Raw genomic sequence first — 19,857 nt, forward strand, 5'->3', positions numbered from 1 at the left:
TTACATAATTTCTTTCTAAATGATAATGAAAGACTCAAACATGCAGTCAAATAAAAAAAAATTACAGAAATAGTTTTTATTTCAATACAAAGAATAACAGTGCAATAATATAAATATGTACATCCATTTTATATACAATTTCATTCTAGCACTTATTTAAGTAATAACCCTCCTGACGCAGTCCGGTAAAAATTAACTTGTTATAAATAATTTCAGTCTATTTATAGGTCAATAGGCCACAGAAAGGTTTATTAAAGAACTCATAATAATACCCATATACATAATATACATTTTAGAATTTAGAATGATTTTTCAATGGATTTGGTGGCAATATCTATTTAAAAATGACCATAAATAACTTAAACCTAATCTGGTCATGGTAGAATAGCCAGATTTTTTTTACTTCGAGTAATAATAGATATAAGCGTGCTCTCACGGGTATCTCGAAGCGTAGCCGTTATGTAAATATTCCCAATTTTGCTTTCACACGTTCCTTTTGTAATAGAATTAAGCACCGGGCGTCTAGAAAGATCAGGAGACGCGAAACTGCGCTCGGACCGACGTTCGAGGGCTCGCGGTCGCGCGCATCAGTGCTCGCGCGCGATGTCGGAGAAGGCGTCCAGGATGTCCTGCGTCGTCAGCGGCATGGCCAGCCCCGCGCCCGCGTAGCACGTGGCGATGCGAGACTGCACACGAAGAATAAGTTTTAGAAACATCGGTAATGAGGGCGGATGCGAGTTTAAGGCCTCAGCCTCGAATTTAGCGGGCAGCGGGGCGGCGGCGGTAGCGGCGCGGGAGCGGCAGGATCTTATGCGTAAAATCAAATAGACGGTTCTCGAAAACAGCGGCGCGGGAGCGGGCAGCGTACTCCTTTTGCCCACAATAAATCGAGCGTTACGAATAAATTTGAATCGAAATAAAATTGTCGCCGTTGTTCAGACGTTTCGTTTGCGAATAAAAACAAATATCTCGACAACACAACCCCGAACACAACACTTCGCCGCTAAAGCGCCGCGCGAGCTGCCCGCTTGTTTCGAGAACGGGTCTGCGTTGCCCGCCCCGCTCCCGCGCCGCCGCCGCTCCCGCCCCGCTGCCCGCTAAATTCGAGGCTGCGGCCTAAAGGTAGCATTCGGATCAAGACGACCGCGACGCGAGACCGCGACTCGAGACCGCGACCGGCGACCGCGACCCACTGCTTTATATGAATTAATAGGAAGTGCTGACGGATGCAAGCAACCGAGTCGCGCGACGTGTGGGCGTGGCCTGCCGGCTACTTGCGTCGCGCGACTCGGTCGCTCACAAGGCAGTGCCGTGACGCGACAGATGCAAAATGGCCGTGTTTTCTTCGCACGAAGGCGAAATTTTAATAGAATTAGTAAGTTTCGTATGGGTCGCACGACTCGTGTCGCGAAGATTCGTAAGTAGCTGTCGCCCTGCGACCTGCGACCGGTGGCCTGTCGCGGTCTCGGGTCGTGGTCTCTCGTCGCGGTCGTCTTGATCCGAATGCTATCTTAAAAGTGTCGTATCCGACGGTAATCGTCGCTCGTCACCTGCAGCGCGAGGTGCTGCGCGAGGAACTCCTCCTGCATGGCGCGCCACACCACCTGCAGCAGCCCGCCCTCCTCGCTCAGGTGCTTCTCCACCGTGCGGTACAGCCGGTGCAGCGACTTGCGCACTGCAACCAACCACGCGTCACGAGAGATAACGATCGCACTGAGAAACTTAAGAAATACACTCAACATCAAATAAATCGCACCTCCCGCGACAAGCACTTTCAAACGTATGCATCCCCACTTCCCACCAATATTGGCACCATTTAAAAGCCTAGTTCTAAACTTCATTTCATTAAAGGAAAGGTTTTTACCCCAAAAATGTGTCTTTAGAAGGATCCAGAGTCACTTCTTCAAAAAATAGGTAGTTACGCTTGAGCCAACTTTTATGGCTATAAAACTGTTAAGTTGGGATTAATCGCTATCCATCTGTTAAGGAGGATACGTATGATCATTATTTGGTTTTATAACCATAAAATTTGGTCTAATTGATCCCAGAGGTGAGCCCAAAGTGAGGTCTATTTTCAAGTCACATTTATGGTATATGTTAATCATTTATTAAGAAATTGAAAGTGTTTTTCTTTAAGGATATTTATTGGGCTTTCAAATAACACCAAGTAGTAAAAACGCGGTACCTTCGGGCGCGGGGTACATGGCCAGCAGGCGGCGCAGCTCGTGCTTGCTGAAGGCGGCGCGGTAGCACACCTCGTCCTCGCGCACGCCGCCCGCCACCGCCTCCGCCACGCCCTGCGCGCCGCATGGAACAAAACGGATCCCTTTGTCGTCAGCCGAACGCGCGTAACGCGCACTATTATTATTATTTATGTATGTATATTTTATGCAGTATAGGTTTAGTGTCCGTGACTCTCACTCGGCATGGGGCACACTGAAAACCAACGTCGTGGCTTCCCTCACCGGGGGCCACGGCATATGCTGAGTGGGGTCCCATTGCGATGGGCATCGCTGTGCGACAGGGTGGCACTGCTTAGTTTACTTGCTCATTCATTGTACGCTTTATGTCACCTCTGTCTTATTTGCTTTTTTTTTATTTCACATCTTTTGTCTTTTGTGATGTCCATGGCAATAAATGTTTCTTTCTTTCTTTCTTTCTTTCTTTCTTTCTTTCTTTCTAACGAACGAACGACGGGCCGGTCACCCGGGCGACTGACCTCGAAGAACTGCGTGAGCTTCTCGAGCGGGCGGCCGAAGTACTGCGTGACGTAGGCCTTGAGCGCGGCCGAGTAGCGCGCGCGGCTCTCGCGCCGCAGCGACTCCAGCGCCGCCGCGCGCAGCAGCGACAGGATGCCGTGCAGCCGGTGGTAGTTCTCTGCGGACACAGCGGGTCAGTTGCGGCCGGCGGACGCGTCACTAGGCCTGTTCAATGTTCATCTCCGCGAGTTTACATCGAAAACAAAACACGCACGATGGCCCACCTACAGGATACTATTCGACAAGGCCTCACATACGAGCGAACATTGACTCACGCACGCGTATTCTTGTGTATGATGGAAGAAAATAAAGAAAATGGTGTACTAAATACTGTGCAGTATTTAACTGCCTAAATAATAATAAAAACACAGAATGTACTTTTTTAAGTTGCCTCAAGACACTGAGAGGTAAATAAGTAGTTAATATTATTTATGATAATTCATGCTAAATCATGTATTTCCTCCGCCATTTTCCGCAGTTTGGCACCTCACGTCACATCATTTTACCGAAGTCAGCCCTATAGCTTCGGCGCAGTGCCGATCACTGACGTTTGTCAACAAAATGGTCCTTGACTCTTGAGACAGGCTAAATTACACCATATTGTTAGTGACATTGAGCATACATTTTTTTAAATACCTTCGCGAAGTAAAACTTCTGTACGTAGTACTTATTATTATTCTGTGGCGTCACACTCGCGCGGCCACTCACCCATGTGCAGCACGGCGCGCGGCGTGCGCGGGTGCTCGGCGTGCTGGATGGCGTGCAGCATGGCGCCCGCCAGCGACACGTACCAGCGGTCCAGGTCCGCGCGCCGCCCGCCCGAGAATATCGCCTCGCAGGCGCCGCTCAGCTCCTGGGGACGGACGCGGAGGCGACGTGAAACGAAAAACGATCACGAGCGACCGGACGGCCCGGCGGCCCTTACAATAATTTATTTATTTATTTATTTTATGGAAAACAAACAGCATATATGTATTATTAATAGATGAGGCGGTTAAGATCGAAAATGCCTTACATAGTTTTCACAAATAGCATATCAAGATACAATCCAAAACAAATTATTTAGTATGCAGTATAACTACATGTTAACATGTTGTAATGTAACAATGTTGGTAGACCTAATAAAGAAATAAATAAACTACAATATATGAAAAAAGTTAAAACAATACAGAAAATACCTACTAAAGCCATACCAAAATAGCAGAATATTAAGCAGTAAACAGATACTTCAACTTTTTACCGGGAGAGTGCTAAGTAGTGTCGCCAAAGAATTCTTTATTACTTTGATTTTTGAAGTAGTTTGGTCTCACAATATGAAAAAGGTCAACATTTTCAGAAATAATACCTCGAAGTCCCTCAGGAACGACAGCAGGCCGCACTTGGGCCGGCGGGCCGCCTGCTTGACGGCGTCGGGCAGCGCGGCCAGGCGCTCGGCCACGGCGCGGTCCGCCTGCCGCTTGGCCGCCACCGCGCCGCCCGCCAGCGCCGCGCGCGCCCACCGCGCCTCGCCCTCCGCGCCCGCCACCACGCGCCGCCCGAACACCGCCAGCGCGCGCATCGCCCCGCTGCAACACGACGAGTGTGTGAGTGAGTGAGGTCGCGCCCCGCCTAGGGTTGCCAGGCGTCCGGATAAAGCCGGACATAGCTAGGCTTTTTGATTGCGTGTCCGGCCAAAATAACCTATGTCTGGACTGTCCGGCTTTTTTTAGGCTTTTATTTGGCTGCCGCGCCAGGCCAAAGTCGAGCTACAGAATAAGGCACGCACGCATCAAGACGTTAGGCAACCGATGATGATAGTACTCACTCGTGAGCTCACTAATTACACCCCCCCCCCCCCCCCCCCCCTCGTCGCATGTCCGGCTTTTAGGGTAAAATGTCCGGCCAAATGAAGCACATAGTCCGGCTTTTGTGTTTTTGGATCTGGCAACCCTAGCCCCGCCCCGCCCCGCCCGCACCCGCCCCCGCCCGCACTCACTGCCGGTCGTGGCGCTCCACGTGCCCCACCAGCGCCACCAGCTGCGGCTCCAGCGCCGGGAACAGCTCGCCCATGAAGCGCCGCGTCTCGGCGCCCGCGCGGCGCTCGCGCTCGCCGCCGTCGCTGCGCTCGCTCCGCTCGCCGTCGCTGCCGTCGCTCTGGCGTCAACGAAAGTTCAGTTGGCGCCGGTCCGAAAGAAACCGCGCGACGGGTACGAAACGGACGAACCTTCACGTCCACGTCGAGGTAGAAGAACTGCGTGCAGAAGTCCTGTTCCGCGTCGCACAGGCTCTCGACCAGCGTCAGCACCTGGACACAGAGGAGCGAGATCGAGATAGCCCCGGGCGGCCCGGGACCGACGCGCGCCCACTCAACTCACGCCGTCCAGGATGGGGTCGGCGCGCTCGGGCGCGGCGCCCACCAGCGCGGCGCGCGCCTGCTCCGACGCCGCGCCCACCGCGCGCTCGTACACCTTCGCCCACGTGCTCGTGTACACCTGCCGGCGGAACAAACACGAGTCGAGGGATCATTCGTACGGTCATCGTCGCGCGCCGAATGCGAACGAGGAGCCCACCTTGGCCAGCCCGTCGAAGGCGCGCTCGTCCATGTCCTTGAGCCAGCGCATGAAGGGCGCGTAGGGCAGCAGGTCGGCGTGGTGCTTGCGCGGGCGCGGCTCGTGCGCCGCCTCGTTGCCGAGGTGGATGAGCGCGTTGTTGAGGTGCCGCGCCAGCGCCGCCGCCAGCGCCTCGCGCGCGCGCGCCAGCCGCCGCAGCCGCTCGCGCACCGCGCCCAGCCGCGCCAGCCGCCGCGCGCCCGCCGCCCGCTCCGCCCGCAGCGCGCCCTGCAGCGCCGCGCCGGCCGCCAGCGCGCGCGCGCGGCCCTCCGCCGACGCCAGCGAGATCTGCGCAGCCCACGGGTCAGTGTGTCAGGATGACGCACAGTATGTTATGAGACTGCATAATCGGACATTCTCATTGATTTGATGAAACGTATAGAGCTCAGTTATACAAAAATGATAGTAAAACTCCTGTTTGAAAATTCCAAGTAGTTTTCGCGGTATAAAATTTCAAAGTTACCTATTTTTTTACTTCAAAATTATGCAAAAATATTCTCACTCGGTAACTAATAACATTTAATTCAGAATTGTTATAATACTTCATAGAGCTCTTAAAACTACACGTAATAAGCGTATTAAGTGCTTCGTAAACGCATTCAGTTAATTAGGAAAAATGATTTTAGTGATTTTTGTTTTTATTTTTTTTCTTAATTATACCTTAATATATGCAAACATTTTGAATTGCAAGATATAGTCTGATATTTAATCTAATTGTATAAAAAAAATCAGCTTTAAATTCCGTGATATATTTGAGGAAAATCAAATTGAAAATATGCACCATATAGAATTGTAAATTTCCCATCACTTTTTAATAGCAATATTTCTTTTTGATGTTTAAATATCATCAGCTCGATTGTACCAAATTATTGTATTGACATTCGATTTACATAGGTTTCCAATCGATGAGAAAATTATTAAAGGTAGGATAAATTCGACTTCCTAGATTTGTTTACATACTTTTTTAGTTAGTTACTTACATACAACTTAAGTTAATATAAGAGTGTTAAAAAAGAAAAAAGACTCGACTTGAGAACCTCCTCCTTTTTTTGAAGTCGGTTAAAAACAATGTGAATGTGACTTTTTAGAACCTTCAACACTATGCACATAACAGGCGGGATTTGAAACTTTTTAGACATGAATTATTCCTTCCAAAATTGTCGACCCTAGACTCGTAAAAATTTTATTAAGACGTTTTATGTTTTTTCTCAAATATATCACGGAGTTTAAAGCTGATTTTAATTATACAATTAGATTAAATATCAGACTATGTCTTGCAATTAAAAATGTTTGCATATATTAAGGTATAATTGAGAAAAAAAATAAAAACAAAAATCACTAAAATCATTTTTCCTAATTAACTGAATGCGTTTGAGAAGCACTTAATACGCTTATTACGTGTAGTTTTAAGAGCTCTATGAAGTATTATAACAATTCTGAATTAAATGTTATTAGTTAACGAGTGAGAATATTTTTGCATAATTTTGAAGTAAAAAAATAGGTAACTTTGAATTTTTATACCGCGAAAACTACTTGGAATTTTTAAACGGGAGTTTTACTATCATGTTTGTATAACTGAGCTCTATACGTTTCATCAAATCAATGAGAATGTCCGTTTATACAGTCCCATAACACACTGTGTGACGCTGTGCAAGTCTGCACTATGCCCATGCGGCGAGGGAGTCGAAGAGAGCCGCGATCACGCACTTTGGGAATGTAACCTCTATGACGAAGCTCGACAGAAAATGCTGGGTGCGATACGGAGAGCCGAGCAGGGACCTGTTTATCACCAGGACCTCACGAGTAGTCGCAGTAACTGGATCGCGCTGTGGATCGCGCTGCGCGAGTTCGCGCACTCCGGGCACACAATCAGGCGAAATTATGAGAAGTGATGACATCAACGATAGCAGCCCGACGCGAAGTACCGTATTTGTGGTGTCAAGCCCCAGAAGGGGGAGAATTGACTATGAGAAGGGACATGGATCAGAGAAATTTGTAGGGAGTCAAGCAAAGCGCCCGGGGAAAGGAGCCCAGAGCAAGTACCCGCGCGCTCTCCCGAGATTCGGTTCGTACGCCGTGAGGCAGGAAGAACCATGGGTGGTGGTGGGTTATGTTGGGTCAGTGTGACGTCACGGCGCGCCCGCCGCTCACCTCGGAGATGGAGTCGAGGTCGCGCAGCGGCGGCGCGTCGAGCCACAAGTACAGCTCCTCGAGCTCGGCCAGCAGCGCGCGCGCGTTGGCGTCGGTGCGCGCGGCGCCGAAGCGCGCGTGGGCGGCGTCGGGCGCGGCGCGCACCACGGCCTCGCAGCGCCGCAGCCGCGCCGCCAGCCCCGCGCCCGCCGCCAGCCCCGCGTCCAGCCGCGCCGCCAGCCGCACGCCGGCGCCCAAGCCCTGCGCAACCCGCTGCTGTTATTGGACAGCGCTGACAAATACTTCAGGAAACTTGAAAAGAATCGGTTGCCGTTTCCTATGAAAATCAAATTCAAAAGTGTACGAACTGTACATACTTCAGGTGTTATTCACACACCATATTTATATTAATAATTAACTGTGTGACTTTTAGGTACACATTGAATACCTAAAACTAATGATAAGTAAGTATGAAGATTATTTTTTAAACATGACTTGGTCTTCCGAGCCTTATGACTTATTTTAATAGAATACCTAAGATGAGCAAACTTAGGAATATGACAGTTTGTAATGGTTATGTGGCTGCGTCCGTGGCGTGACGCGCGCGTGAGCACCTCGCTGGCGGCGGCCAGCATGCCGGCCACGTTGAGCGCGTCGAGGCGCGCCAGGCGCTCGGCCAGGCGGCGCACGCGGCCCTCGGCGTCGGCGGCGGGCGAGCCGTCCTCCAGCAGCGCGCCCAGCGCCGCGTCCGACGGCATCGAGCCCTCCGAACCCTGCACGAAAAACTTACACTTTATCCTCGCACTGTTATGCACTTTTCCACGATGAGAATTAGCTCCCGTAATATCAAACTTATAATGATGTCGTTTGTTCGATCTGAGCTACGAATGATTTCCTTTGCGTAATAATGAATATATTTCAGTTTACTTACTACATCCACAAATAGTTGGTCCCGACCGTCCAGTTCTCTCTGCATCGCCAGTGCTTCTTGCTTCATAGTTTGTGTGGTAGTTTTACACCCTCTTTCTTTTCAGTCTTCAGTACCTATCATCCGCTTGATGCCACTTAGATTTACCTTACCTATAGGCTATAATACAACTGTATTGATAATATAATGAACAAATTGAAATTTCAAATTAAGTTTTAAACAAAACATGAATGAATAAGTTCATCACATTCACGCCTACAACAACAACCAGAGCTGACTGACATTGACAGTTCATTGACAGAATAGACAGCAGTGTAGTGTGCATCATCTGTGGTGTGCAGTGCTGCGGTCCGAAATATAAGCCAGTGGGTCAAAGAGCATAAAAGAGTAAGAGACGGCACTCCATAGATATTTTTTGAGCTCACGCACACATATGCATTTTAGAGAACGACCCGCAAATCTTTACCAACCGCACAAACTACAGGCGGAGCTACCAACATAATGCCTTATTTTCTGACAGTATTAGTGACGTTCGTAATAACTTATCGATTATCGATACTTTGCTAGGGTTGTAATTGCATATCGATATCTAGTATAGGAACCTTCAATATTTTAATGATTACTATTTTTATTTTATACTATGTGTAAGTAAAACGAAGTTTTGTAACGTAAATTATTTATTTCGAAATAAAATAGGTATATTACAATAAGTATTGAACATGACATAGCAGTTGTAGGCATGAGGAATTATTGAAAATTATAACAAAGTACAGAAATGATAATTTTGTAAACTTTTATTTTCACAACTTTTTCTAAGAAAAAATAGGATTTTTATTTATAAACATCTTTAATTTTCTTATCAGCTGATCGAACCTCAGCCTCAAGATTACTTTTCAATGCTTTGTTGCTGTGCTTTTTTACTTTTGTCAGCAAAATTGTTTTCACTTTTTATGAAGCTGTCATTAATGATTTTACAACTTTTTCTTAGAAAAAGGTAACTTAATATTTTAAACATCTTATCATAAATTTCTTTATTATGTTGTTGACATTTAAACCAACTAAAATTACAATTTGTACTCAACATTAAGAAAATGAATTTTCCAACATTTTCCATATCGGTCGGCAATATGGTCATGATAAAATTGTTTAGCTTCATTTACGGTGGTACATAATTGAATTGTTGGATAAACGAGACTTTTTTTATCATGCCACCATTCGCGAAGAGATATATATGCATACAAATCATTGTCAACAGGAGTTTTCACGCTCAAACACTCTTCACAAATTAAACAAGAACTGTTCTGTAATAGTTTGGCAGCTAAATACCCGCTTACATATACTACTGGTTGGTTTTCAAGGCTACACAAATTTTCAATGGGCTGTTCTAAGTTTTCAGGGTCCGGGATAGACAACACAGGATAAAATTCAGTGTCTGTGGAATCTTGAACATTAATTTTTATTTCTGTTGTTTTTAAATTAGTTTTTAAAATGTCTTTATATTCCAGCATATGTTTATTGTTGTCTGCTTCACAATTAGCACTTCTGCTATGAGGCACTTTCAGCCCAGTAACCATGCTTGTTTTAAGCGCTGCAGTAAAGTGCGTGATAGTGGGATTTCTATTGGTTACACTGTGTTGCCTAATGATTCCAAATAAGTTTTCCAGAGAGTCTTGGTTAAACTGTCTAAGGTTCATATATTTAAACCCTTCATTCTTTAACTTTTCCCAAATATCGTTTAAGGATTTGATAGATATTTGATATCCCTTTACGCATTTAACATTTTTTAGTATCGTGTTTTCTGCTGTTATAAATTTTATGGTTTTTAACTTATCAGTATAAAAGGTCCAAGACTCAATGTGATTACTTGATGTGGAAACATTTTCCCGGATCCCTTTCTTTACGTCATTTAAAGATGATGGACCATTTGTACAATCAAATAGTTTATCTAACTGTTCAATCACAAATGCTGTATCATTGCAATCAGAAACTTCTTTCCATGCCATCATTTTTAAAATAGCTGCCACGGTATTACTCAGAGCATGCGCAGCATACTTCACCCTCATCTTAGTTTTGAATGTTGGATTTACAATGGTACTATTCAGTTTTTTAAAATTTAAAAAAATTCTGTTGTGTTCTTCTGCAACTACCAAATGCCTCCATTGTGCAATTTTTCCATCGAAAGACATATTTCCACTTTTAAAGAAATTGTTTCGTAATGATTTGAACAAGTGAGGGATGTCATAGATTATAAAAATTTTGTCATTATTTACAGAGAAAAAGTTGCTATCTATGCCTTGTCCACAGTTTCTTTTTAACATGTTAAGAGCTCCTATATTTGTAGATCCCTGATCACAAACTGTTGTTAGAACCATAAATCCGATTTCTTTTAATTTTTTGATGATGTCCGATATAATTTTTGCCAGTTTTGCTGTTGATATTGTGCCTTCCACAAAATAGTGCGCAATATATTGTTTGTATTTATGTTTAGCACCCTGTATCATAAACACTAACGCATGGTCTGCAATTTTCTTTTCTCGTCCCATGTTCTCGCCCTCTCCATAATCCACGTAGCCATCCACTTTATCAGCAATTTCGTTATAAATTATCCGTTTCTTTAACGCCATCTCGTCAAATATTAACGAGCAATATTTATTTTCCTTTGGCATACTTGATGCTTTTGCCTCTAACATATCAATTATATTTTTATTTATACCAGGCTCCATTGGTATATTTTTTAAAATCCTTTGGAGCGTTTTAGTGCTTGGTAGCGTAAACAGCTTTTGCATAATATAGCGGTATGCTTTAGGGGACCGTTTAAATATAGCCAAAGCATATATTTTGTTGGCTAAAGTCCACCTTTTTCCTTGTGACTTTTTTTTGTTATTCTGCACTACATCCTTTACTAACGATGTCAGCACTTCCGAATCTAACTTGTCTAAATTCACTCTTGACTTCGCTACAACTACTACCAACGGTTGTAGTTGTAAGGGGAACTGAAAGCAGATAATGAAATGTGAATTGGGTAATAAAATGTCATGTTCTTACCCAACTTTAGGGTACAATCAGTCTAGTACATGTCTTGCTCACATTAAAAATTACTAGCTTATAAATATTATTAAACTAGCTGACCTGGCTAATTAATGTAGATTGCCTAAAATTTTTCAAATTGGTCCGGTACTTTTTTTGAAGAATTTGTATTACACAAATTACTAAAGTCCCTCTAACTCAACACACATTCTAAGCTAAATTGTGTTACGAGTGGGTTTACTACAATATTCAAGCTGTGGGGTTCTAACCCGCACTTTAGGCTATCTTGGCTTCGAGTTACGGAGCCGATCAAATACAAACAAACAATTAAATATTTCCTTTTTATATTATTAGTATAATTTTAGATAAACATACCTCGTTCAACTGGATTTGACTTCTTTGGAATGCAATATGAATGATCATAAAGAACTGTAACAAAGTATAGATATAATTAATAATTGAAATTATATATTATTTATTGATAAGCATACAACACATGTTTGTGGTTACAAAGAAAGAACCTTGTTAAATTGCATTCGGTTGGTTTGTTTTGGAAACCAAAGAAAATTAATTAAGACATCTAAATAATTCAGAAAAATTGACAGTAAATTAAATTTAAAAAAAATAATTGAAGTCATCATCATACCTGTCTTGAGGTTTTCTTTATTGGAGTCTTTTACATGAAGAGGAAACTCTGTCAAAACTTCATCTGGCAAGATGGGATTGCTCAATTCCAGTGTTGGAATAGCTGAGTTCTTCAGCCGAGTTCCTTTGGCATTGAAGGATTCAGGAGTGAAGTGCCCACCACAAACAAACTTCAGTTGGTGTAACTTTTCAATAGGTACATATGCTAAGTCTTCTATGCCAGCATTTTTAACCCACATTCGACAACTGAAATAAGAAATACCTATTAGAAAAGAAAAAGAATAACAAACTGAAATTTATTCATCAACTAATTTCTTTTAGTATTGTTATGCAATTCATTTACAGAGTACGAAACAAAATACTGAAATTAAAAATTGGTTATGGTTATTTACTGTATGATTAAAAATATTAATCCCAGCCTTTAAGTTTACACAATCAGTAAAATTATCTTGTAATAAATGAGTGTTATTAGAAACTTACCGGTCAGAATCCAGAGGAAACCTACTCAAAAGTAAGGGTGATCCACCACGACTTCGCCTCTTATTACAAATAACGCACTTCTTGTTGTTTCTACTCTCCATTATCAGTAGAAGCCTAAAATGAAATAGGTATTAATTAAACAAAGCCTATAATTTCTCTCCAACCAGTGTCAATGCCCTGGTTCATGCATTTACCAGTTTTGAAAGTACATTTACATTTTCATCACATAGGGTTGTTTTTAATGAATAATAGATTTGTAATAGATCTAATATTTCAAGTAAGTAGATAACATACCCATTAAACAGAAAAGTAAATAAGAGTTTAAACTTCTGTAGAAGTTGAAACACAGCTTATTTAAAAGAGTCTCTATCTCACAAAAAACATAACACTGAACAGCAAACTTTATCACGCCCGATACGGAGGAACTTAATCAACTCAACGTAAACGACAGAAAAGTTTATTTACAGTAATTTACAGTAGAAGTGTCTACCCACTGCAGTGGGTAGACACTTCTCATTCAAAAACTAGTCTCTATATGTAGCAATTGATATACAACCTTATCCCTTAAGCAATAAAGTGCATTTTGGATTGATTTCACTACAGCAGGGGAACCCGCGGATCAATACCACCATACTAAAAATAATTGTTAGTGTCCTTATGTTGGTAGTATTGTTAGTTTGACAAATGAAAAAAAATGTCTGTCAATTGAGTTTGAGTTTTTAACCGGCGAATTGATTCGTGTGAAGTTATTTTCTCAGATTTGGTGCAATATTACTGTAAATAAACTTTTCTGTCGTTTACGTTGAGTTGATTAAGTTCCTCCGTATCGGGCGTGATAAAGTTTGCTGTTCAGTGTTATGTTTTTTGTGAGATAGAGACTCTTTTAAATAAGCTGTGTTTCAACTTCTACAGAAGTTTAAACTCTTATTTACTTTTCTGTTTAATGGGTATGTTATCTACTTACTTGAAATATTAGATCTATTACAAATCTATTATTCATTAAAAACAACCCTATGTGATGAAAATGTAAATGTACTTTCAAAACTGGTAAATGCATGAACCAGGGCATTGACACTGGTTGGAGAGAAATTATAGGCTTTGTTTAATTAATACCTATTTCATTTTAGGCTTCTACTGATAATGGAGAGTAGAAACAACAAGAAGTGCGTTATTTGTAATAAGAGGCGAAGTCGTGGTGGATCACCCTTACTTTTGAGTAGGTTTCCTCTGGATTCTGACCGGTAAGTTTCTAATAACACTCATTTATTACAAGATAATTTTACTGATTGTGTAAACTTAAAGGCTGGGATTAATATTTTTAATCATACAGTAAATAACCATAACCAATTTTTAATTTCAGTATTTTGTTTCGTACTCTGTAAATGAATTGCATAACAATACTAAAAGAAATTAGTTGATGAATAAATTTCAGTTTGTTATTCTTTTTCTTTTCTAATAGGTATTTCTTATTTCAGTTGTCGAATGTGGGTTAAAAATGCTGGCATAGAAGACTTAGCATATGTACCTATTGAAAAGTTACACCAACTGAAGTTTGTTTGTGGTGGGCACTTCACTCCTGAATCCTTCAATGCCAAAGGAACTCGGCTGAAGAACTCAGCTATTCCAACACTGGAATTGAGCAATCCCATCTTGCCAGATGAAGTTTTGACAGAGTTTCCTCTTCATGTAAAAGACTCCAATAAAGAAAACCTCAAGACAGGTATGATGATGACTTCAATTATTTTTTTTAAATTTAATTTACTGTCAATTTTTCTGAATTATTTAGATGTCTTAATTAATTTTCTTTGGTTTCCAAAACAAACCAACCGAATGCAATTTAACAAGGTTCTTTCTTTGTAACCACAAACATGTGTTGTATGCTTATCAATAAATAATATATAATTTCAATTATTAATTATATCTATACTTTGTTACAGTTCTTTATGATCATTCATATTGCATTCCAAAGAAGTCAAATCCAGTTGAACGAGGTATGTTTATCTAAAATTATACTAATAATATAAAAAGGAAATATTTAATTGTTTGTTTGTATTTGATCGGCTCCGTAACTCGAAGCCAAGATAGCCTAAAGTGCGGGTTAGAACCCCACAGCTTGAATATTGTAGTAAACCCACTCGTAACACAATTTAGCTTAGAATGTGTGTTGAGTTAGAGGGACTTTAGTAATTTGTGTAATACAAATTCTTCAAAAAAAGTACCGGACCAATTTGAAAAATTTTAGGCAATCTACATTAATTAGCCAGGTCAGCTAGTTTAATAATATTTATAAGCTAGTAATTTTTAATGTGAGCAAGACATGTACTAGACTGATTGTACCCTAAAGTTGGGTAAGAACATGACATTTTATTACCCAATTCACATTTCATTATCTGCTTTCAGTTCCCCTTACAACTACAACCAAACAACTAAATTCAACATGTTTGGGAGCTGTGGATATACCAGATTCTGGTATTTCTGCGAAAACAACTTTTGAACCTCTTCCTTCTACTTCCAATGCACCAGAACATATGACCTATAAACCCATTACTCATGGTAAGTGTACAAACTAATTATTTACCTTCTAAAATATGCCTTCCCTCAAACTAAAGAATGCCACCCTGGATGCGTTCTGCAGTCTGCAGTCAGGTCAAAATGAACTTATATGTACAACATTCTAGGTTTCTGTACATTTTATATTAATGCTATTTGACCGTGCGGATACGAACAAAGAACGCAAAGCACACGTGACTGATTGCCTTATCACGACCACTTACAGATTGTCTTGACATACCCGCAGACCGCATCCAGAATGCAGAACATTAAAACCTCTAAATGCCTTTAATTTAATATTATGTCATTGTTATTGAAGGTGGGCCCACGCTTCATATTTTATGAGAAGAGCTATCATTATCCTGTCTTTGCATTTTTTTAAAACTTGATAATGATTGATTGATTTGGAAATAATATGTTTCATAAAACAACAAAATAAATTTTAAACTAATTTGCATATTTATAATATTTCAGATGATAAAAACATTTGCCATCAAGATGCACAGGCAGAAATATTAGTCCACAGTTATAAAAGACCTAAGAAAAACATTGAAATGAAAGGTAAGATAAAACATCCTAATTTAAAAAACTAAGTAAAATTGCTGATTAATTAACCAATATTCAATTCAATTTGCTTTAATGTTGTTTTTTTTACTAATGGAAATGTTTTTATTACAGACACTTCATCAACATTTACAATTAAAGAGAAGAGGCTTTGGCGACAGTTACAAAATGCAAAAAAAACAATAAGGAATATAGCGAAGTCAAGAGTGAATTTAGACAAGTTAGATTCGGAAGTGCTGACATCGTTAGTAAAGGATGTAGTGCAGAATAACAAAAAAAAGTCACAAGGAAAAAGGTGGACTTTAGCCAACAAAATATATGCTTTGGCTATATTTAAACGGTCCCCTAAAGCATACCGCTATATTATGCAAAAGCTGTTTACGCTACCAAGCACTAAAACGCTCCAAAGGATTTTAAAAAATATACCAATGGAGCCTGGTATAAATAAAAATATAATTGATATGTTAGAGGCAAAAGCATCAAGTATGCCAAAGGAAAATAAATATTGCTCGTTAATATTTGACGAGATGGCGTTAAAGAAACGGATAATTTATAACGAAATTGCTGATAAAGTGGATGGCTACGTGGATTATGGAGAGGGCGAGAACATGGGACGAGAAAAGAAAATTGCAGACCATGCGTTAGTGTTTATGATACAGGGTGCTAAACATAAATACAAACAATATATTGCGCACTATTTTGTGGAAGGCACAATATCAACAGCAAAACTGGCAAAAATTATATCGGACATCATCAAAAAATTAAAAGAAATCGGATTTATGGTTCTAACAACAGTTTGTGATCAGGGATCTACAAATATAGGAGCTCTTAACATGTTAAAAAGAAACTGTGGACAAGGCATAGATAGCAACTTTTTCTCTGTAAATAATGACAAAATTTTTATAATCTATGACATCCCTCACTTGTTCAAATCATTACGAAACAATTTCTTTAAAAGTGGAAATATGTCTTTCGATGGAAAAATTGCACAATGGAGGCATTTGGTAGTTGCAGAAGAACACAACAGAATTTTTTTAAATTTTAAAAAACTGAATAGTACCATTGTAAATCCAACATTCAAAACTAAGATGAGGGTGAAGTATGCTGCGCATGCTCTGAGTAATACCGTGGCAGCTATTTTAAAAATGATGGCATGGAAAGAAGTTTCTGATTGCAATGATACAGCATTTGTGATTGAACAGTTAGATAAACTATTTGATTGTACAAATGGTCCATCATCTTTAAATGACGTAAAGAAAGGGATCCGGGAAAATGTTTCCACATCAAGTAATCACATTGAGTCTTGGACCTTTTATACTGATAAGTTAAAAACCATAAAATTTATAACAGCAGAAAACACGATACTAAAAAATGTTAAATGCGTAAAGGGATATCAAATATCTATCAAATCCTTAAACGATATTTGGGAAAAGTTAAAGAATGAAGGGTTTAAATATATGAACCTTAGACAGTTTAACCAAGACTCTCTGGAAAACTTATTTGGAATCATTAGGCAACACAGTGTAACCAATAGAAATCCCACTATCACGCACTTTACTGCAGCGCTTAAAACAAGCATGGTTACTGGGCTGAAAGTGCCTCATAGCAGAAGTGCTAATTGTGAAGCAGACAACAATAAACATATGCTGGAATATAAAGACATTTTAAAAACTAATTTAAAAACAACAGAAATAAAAATTAATGTTCAAGATTCCACAGACACTGAATTTTATCCTGTGTTGTCTATCCCGGACCCTGAAAACTTAGAACAGCCCATTGAAAATTTGTGTAGCCTTGAAAACCAACCAGTAGTATATGTAAGCGGGTATTTAGCTGCCAAACTATTACAGAACAGTTCTTGTTTAATTTGTGAAGAGTGTTTGAGCGTGAAAACTCCTGTTGACAATGATTTGTATGCATATATATCTCTTCGCGAATGGTGGCATGATAAAAAAAGTCTCGTTTATCCAACAATTCAATTATGTACCACCGTAAATGAAGCTAAACAATTTTATCATGACCATATTGCCGACCGATATGGAAAATGTTGGAAAATTCATTTTCTTAATGTTGAGTACAAATTGTAATTTTAGTTGGTTTAAATGTCAACAACATAATAAAGAAATTTATGATAAGATGTTTAAAATATTAAGTTACCTTTTTCTAAGAAAAAGTTGTAAAATCATTAATGACAGCTTCATAAAAAGTGAAAACAATTTTGCTGACAAAAGTAAAAAAGCACAGCAACAAAGCATTGAAAAGTAATCTTGAGGCTGAGGTTCGATCAGCTGATAAGAAAATTAAAGATGTTTATAAATAAAAATCCTATTTTTTCTTAGAAAAAGTTGTGAAAATAAAAGTTTACAAAATTATCATTTCTGTACTTTGTTATAATTTTCAATAATTCCTCATGCCTACAACTGCTATGTCATGTTCAATACTTATTGTAATATACCTATTTTATTTCGAAATAAATAATTTACGTTACAAAACTTCGTTTTACTTACACATAGTATAAAATAAAAATAGTAATCATTAAAATATTGAAGGTTCCTATACTAGATATCGATATGCAATTACAACCCTAGCAAAGTATCGATAATCGATAAGTTATTACGAACGTCACTAATACTGTCAGAAAATAAGGCATTATGTTGGTAGCTCCGCCTGTAGTTTGTGCGGTTGGTAAAGATTTGCGGGTCGTTCTCTAAAATGCATATGTGTGCGTGAGCTCAAAAAATATCTATGGAGTGCCGTCTCTTACTCTTTTATGCTCTTTGATATAAGCACAGACGGGACTTCCTTTTGGTATAAGTACTATACTCTATGTCCATATCTTTGGACAAAGTGCACATTATAATCACAAACCAGTCGAAAAGCGTTTTTTTGTATGGAGTTATGATGACGGATTTAATTTTTGATTCGACCAAAAATTGCAACTTTTCCAGGGGACAGAATCGTTTGATAGCGTGTGCATCAAAGAGCGTGGATACATACCATTCATCATTCTTTTATTCCTTTTGCATGATTAAGCAAAGGCATTATTCCTGTCAGTCTACAATTTATATATTTCATAATCTCGGTACCGGTAATCGGTATTTACATCGCGATGTTAGTGTAGCGTACGTACATCACTTAAGTTTAACCTCAAAATTTGCTTGCTCAATTTTGATTCAATGGATTCAAGTATCGCATTACACAAATAAATGTGTTACAAAAATCTTGAAGTATTCTGATTTAATTAGGGTCTGGACTGTAGAATTCAAATAAAAGAGCTCGTGTACTGTAAAAGTGTAAAACAAAAAAGTAATTTCTTACAATCATGGCCACAAGCGCTTCGACATCAACATCAAAAGGTGGAAAGCCCAAATCCAGTGAAGAGATCTTTGCAGGATTTCAAACACTCCGCACCGAACAAAGGCAACTCGCTAACAAAATATCAGAACTTGAAATGGATCTAAATGAACACAAGTGTGTGAAGTATAAATTGTTCATTAACTTAAATAACAACAGTAAGTAGGTACCAATTCTCATTATTTAAATAAATATTATTGTTCACAGAATTGTAATTGAAACCCTAAAAGGTGTCGATGGATCTCGAAAGTGTTTCCGAATGGTTGGCGGTGTCCTAGTGGAGCGAACGGTGGCCGATGTCTTGCCAGAGCTCGAAACTAACCGGGAACGTTTGCCAAAGGCTTTGCAGGCTTTACATGAACAATTGACAAAGAAAGGGCAAGAAATTAATGATTACATTGAGTGCCACGATATACGTGTTCAGCGAGCTGACCGACCACCAGCTGAAGAAACTCCTGAGCAACCTGCAAAATCAAACGTCCTAGTGGCTAGTGCTTAATTGAAGAATTAATAAGTATGAACAATTTATAACTTTTGAGTATTTAACCTATTTAAGAAAGTATTCTAAAATATTTCAACATTTAAGTTTGAAAATACTAATCCAAGTGCTTGTGCTATTTAATTTGCTAATTATATTTAAACCACGGATACTTTGGCAGGTATATCTACTTTACTAAATACTCATTTACCAAGATTGCAATAAAATTGATAATCTATGATTATCCTGATCAAAAGCTGCCATGGCATGTAAATTCTATTGAAGTTGAAATAAATATTTGAGTAAATTTTATTTTATTTTTTATTTATGTATCTTTGTAAATTTCTTTACAAG

General features: G+C 40.0%; 4 protein-coding genes across 4 annotated transcripts; 2 read left to right on the forward strand and 2 right to left on the reverse strand.

Moving 5' to 3' along the window:
• Positions 1–61: 61 nt before the first annotated feature.
• On the reverse strand, positions 62–8,687 carry LOC135076010 (exocyst complex component 1). Its single transcript, XM_063970456.1, has 13 exons — positions 8,409–8,687; positions 7,987–8,250; positions 7,499–7,738; positions 5,309–5,635; positions 5,114–5,230; positions 4,963–5,043; positions 4,735–4,892; positions 4,105–4,324; positions 3,468–3,612; positions 2,720–2,877; positions 2,186–2,297; positions 1,551–1,675; positions 62–686 (listed from the first exon to the last, which is right to left on the reverse strand). The coding sequence occupies exons 1-13, from the start codon at positions 8,472–8,474 to the stop codon at positions 588–590; spliced, it is 2,112 nt and encodes a 703-aa protein (XP_063826526.1). The 5' UTR covers positions 8,475–8,687; the 3' UTR covers positions 62–587.
• Positions 8,655–13,015, reverse strand: LOC135076011 (THAP domain-containing protein 5-like). Its single transcript, XM_063970457.1, has 5 exons — positions 12,558–13,015; positions 12,079–12,323; positions 11,808–11,861; positions 11,337–11,398; positions 8,655–8,660 (listed from the first exon to the last, which is right to left on the reverse strand). The coding sequence occupies exons 1-5, from the start codon at positions 12,656–12,658 to the stop codon at positions 8,655–8,657; spliced, it is 468 nt and encodes a 155-aa protein (XP_063826527.1). The 5' UTR covers positions 12,659–13,015.
• A 31-nt stretch (positions 13,016–13,046) lies between these two features.
• On the forward strand, positions 13,047–15,762 carry LOC135075928 (THAP domain-containing protein 5-like). Its single transcript, XM_063970376.1, has 5 exons — positions 13,047–13,798; positions 14,033–14,277; positions 14,495–14,548; positions 14,958–15,110; positions 15,582–15,762. The coding sequence occupies exons 1-5, from the start codon at positions 13,698–13,700 to the stop codon at positions 15,698–15,700; spliced, it is 672 nt and encodes a 223-aa protein (XP_063826446.1). The 5' UTR covers positions 13,047–13,697; the 3' UTR covers positions 15,701–15,762.
• Positions 15,763–18,790: 3,028 nt separating this feature from the next.
• LOC135076394 (prefoldin subunit 2) lies at positions 18,791–19,815 on the forward strand. The gene is made up of 2 exons (XM_063970886.1): positions 18,791–19,142; positions 19,233–19,815. Exons 1-2 carry the CDS (start codon positions 18,994–18,996, stop codon positions 19,522–19,524), a joined length of 441 nt encoding a protein of 146 aa, XP_063826956.1. The 5' UTR covers positions 18,791–18,993; the 3' UTR covers positions 19,525–19,815.
• Positions 19,816–19,857: the final 42 nt, after the last annotated feature.

The sequence above is a fragment of the Ostrinia nubilalis genome, chromosome 11, assembly GCF_963855985.1.
Source record: "Ostrinia nubilalis chromosome 11, ilOstNubi1.1, whole genome shotgun sequence".
Classification (NCBI taxonomy): domain Eukaryota; kingdom Metazoa; phylum Arthropoda; class Insecta; order Lepidoptera; family Crambidae; genus Ostrinia; species Ostrinia nubilalis.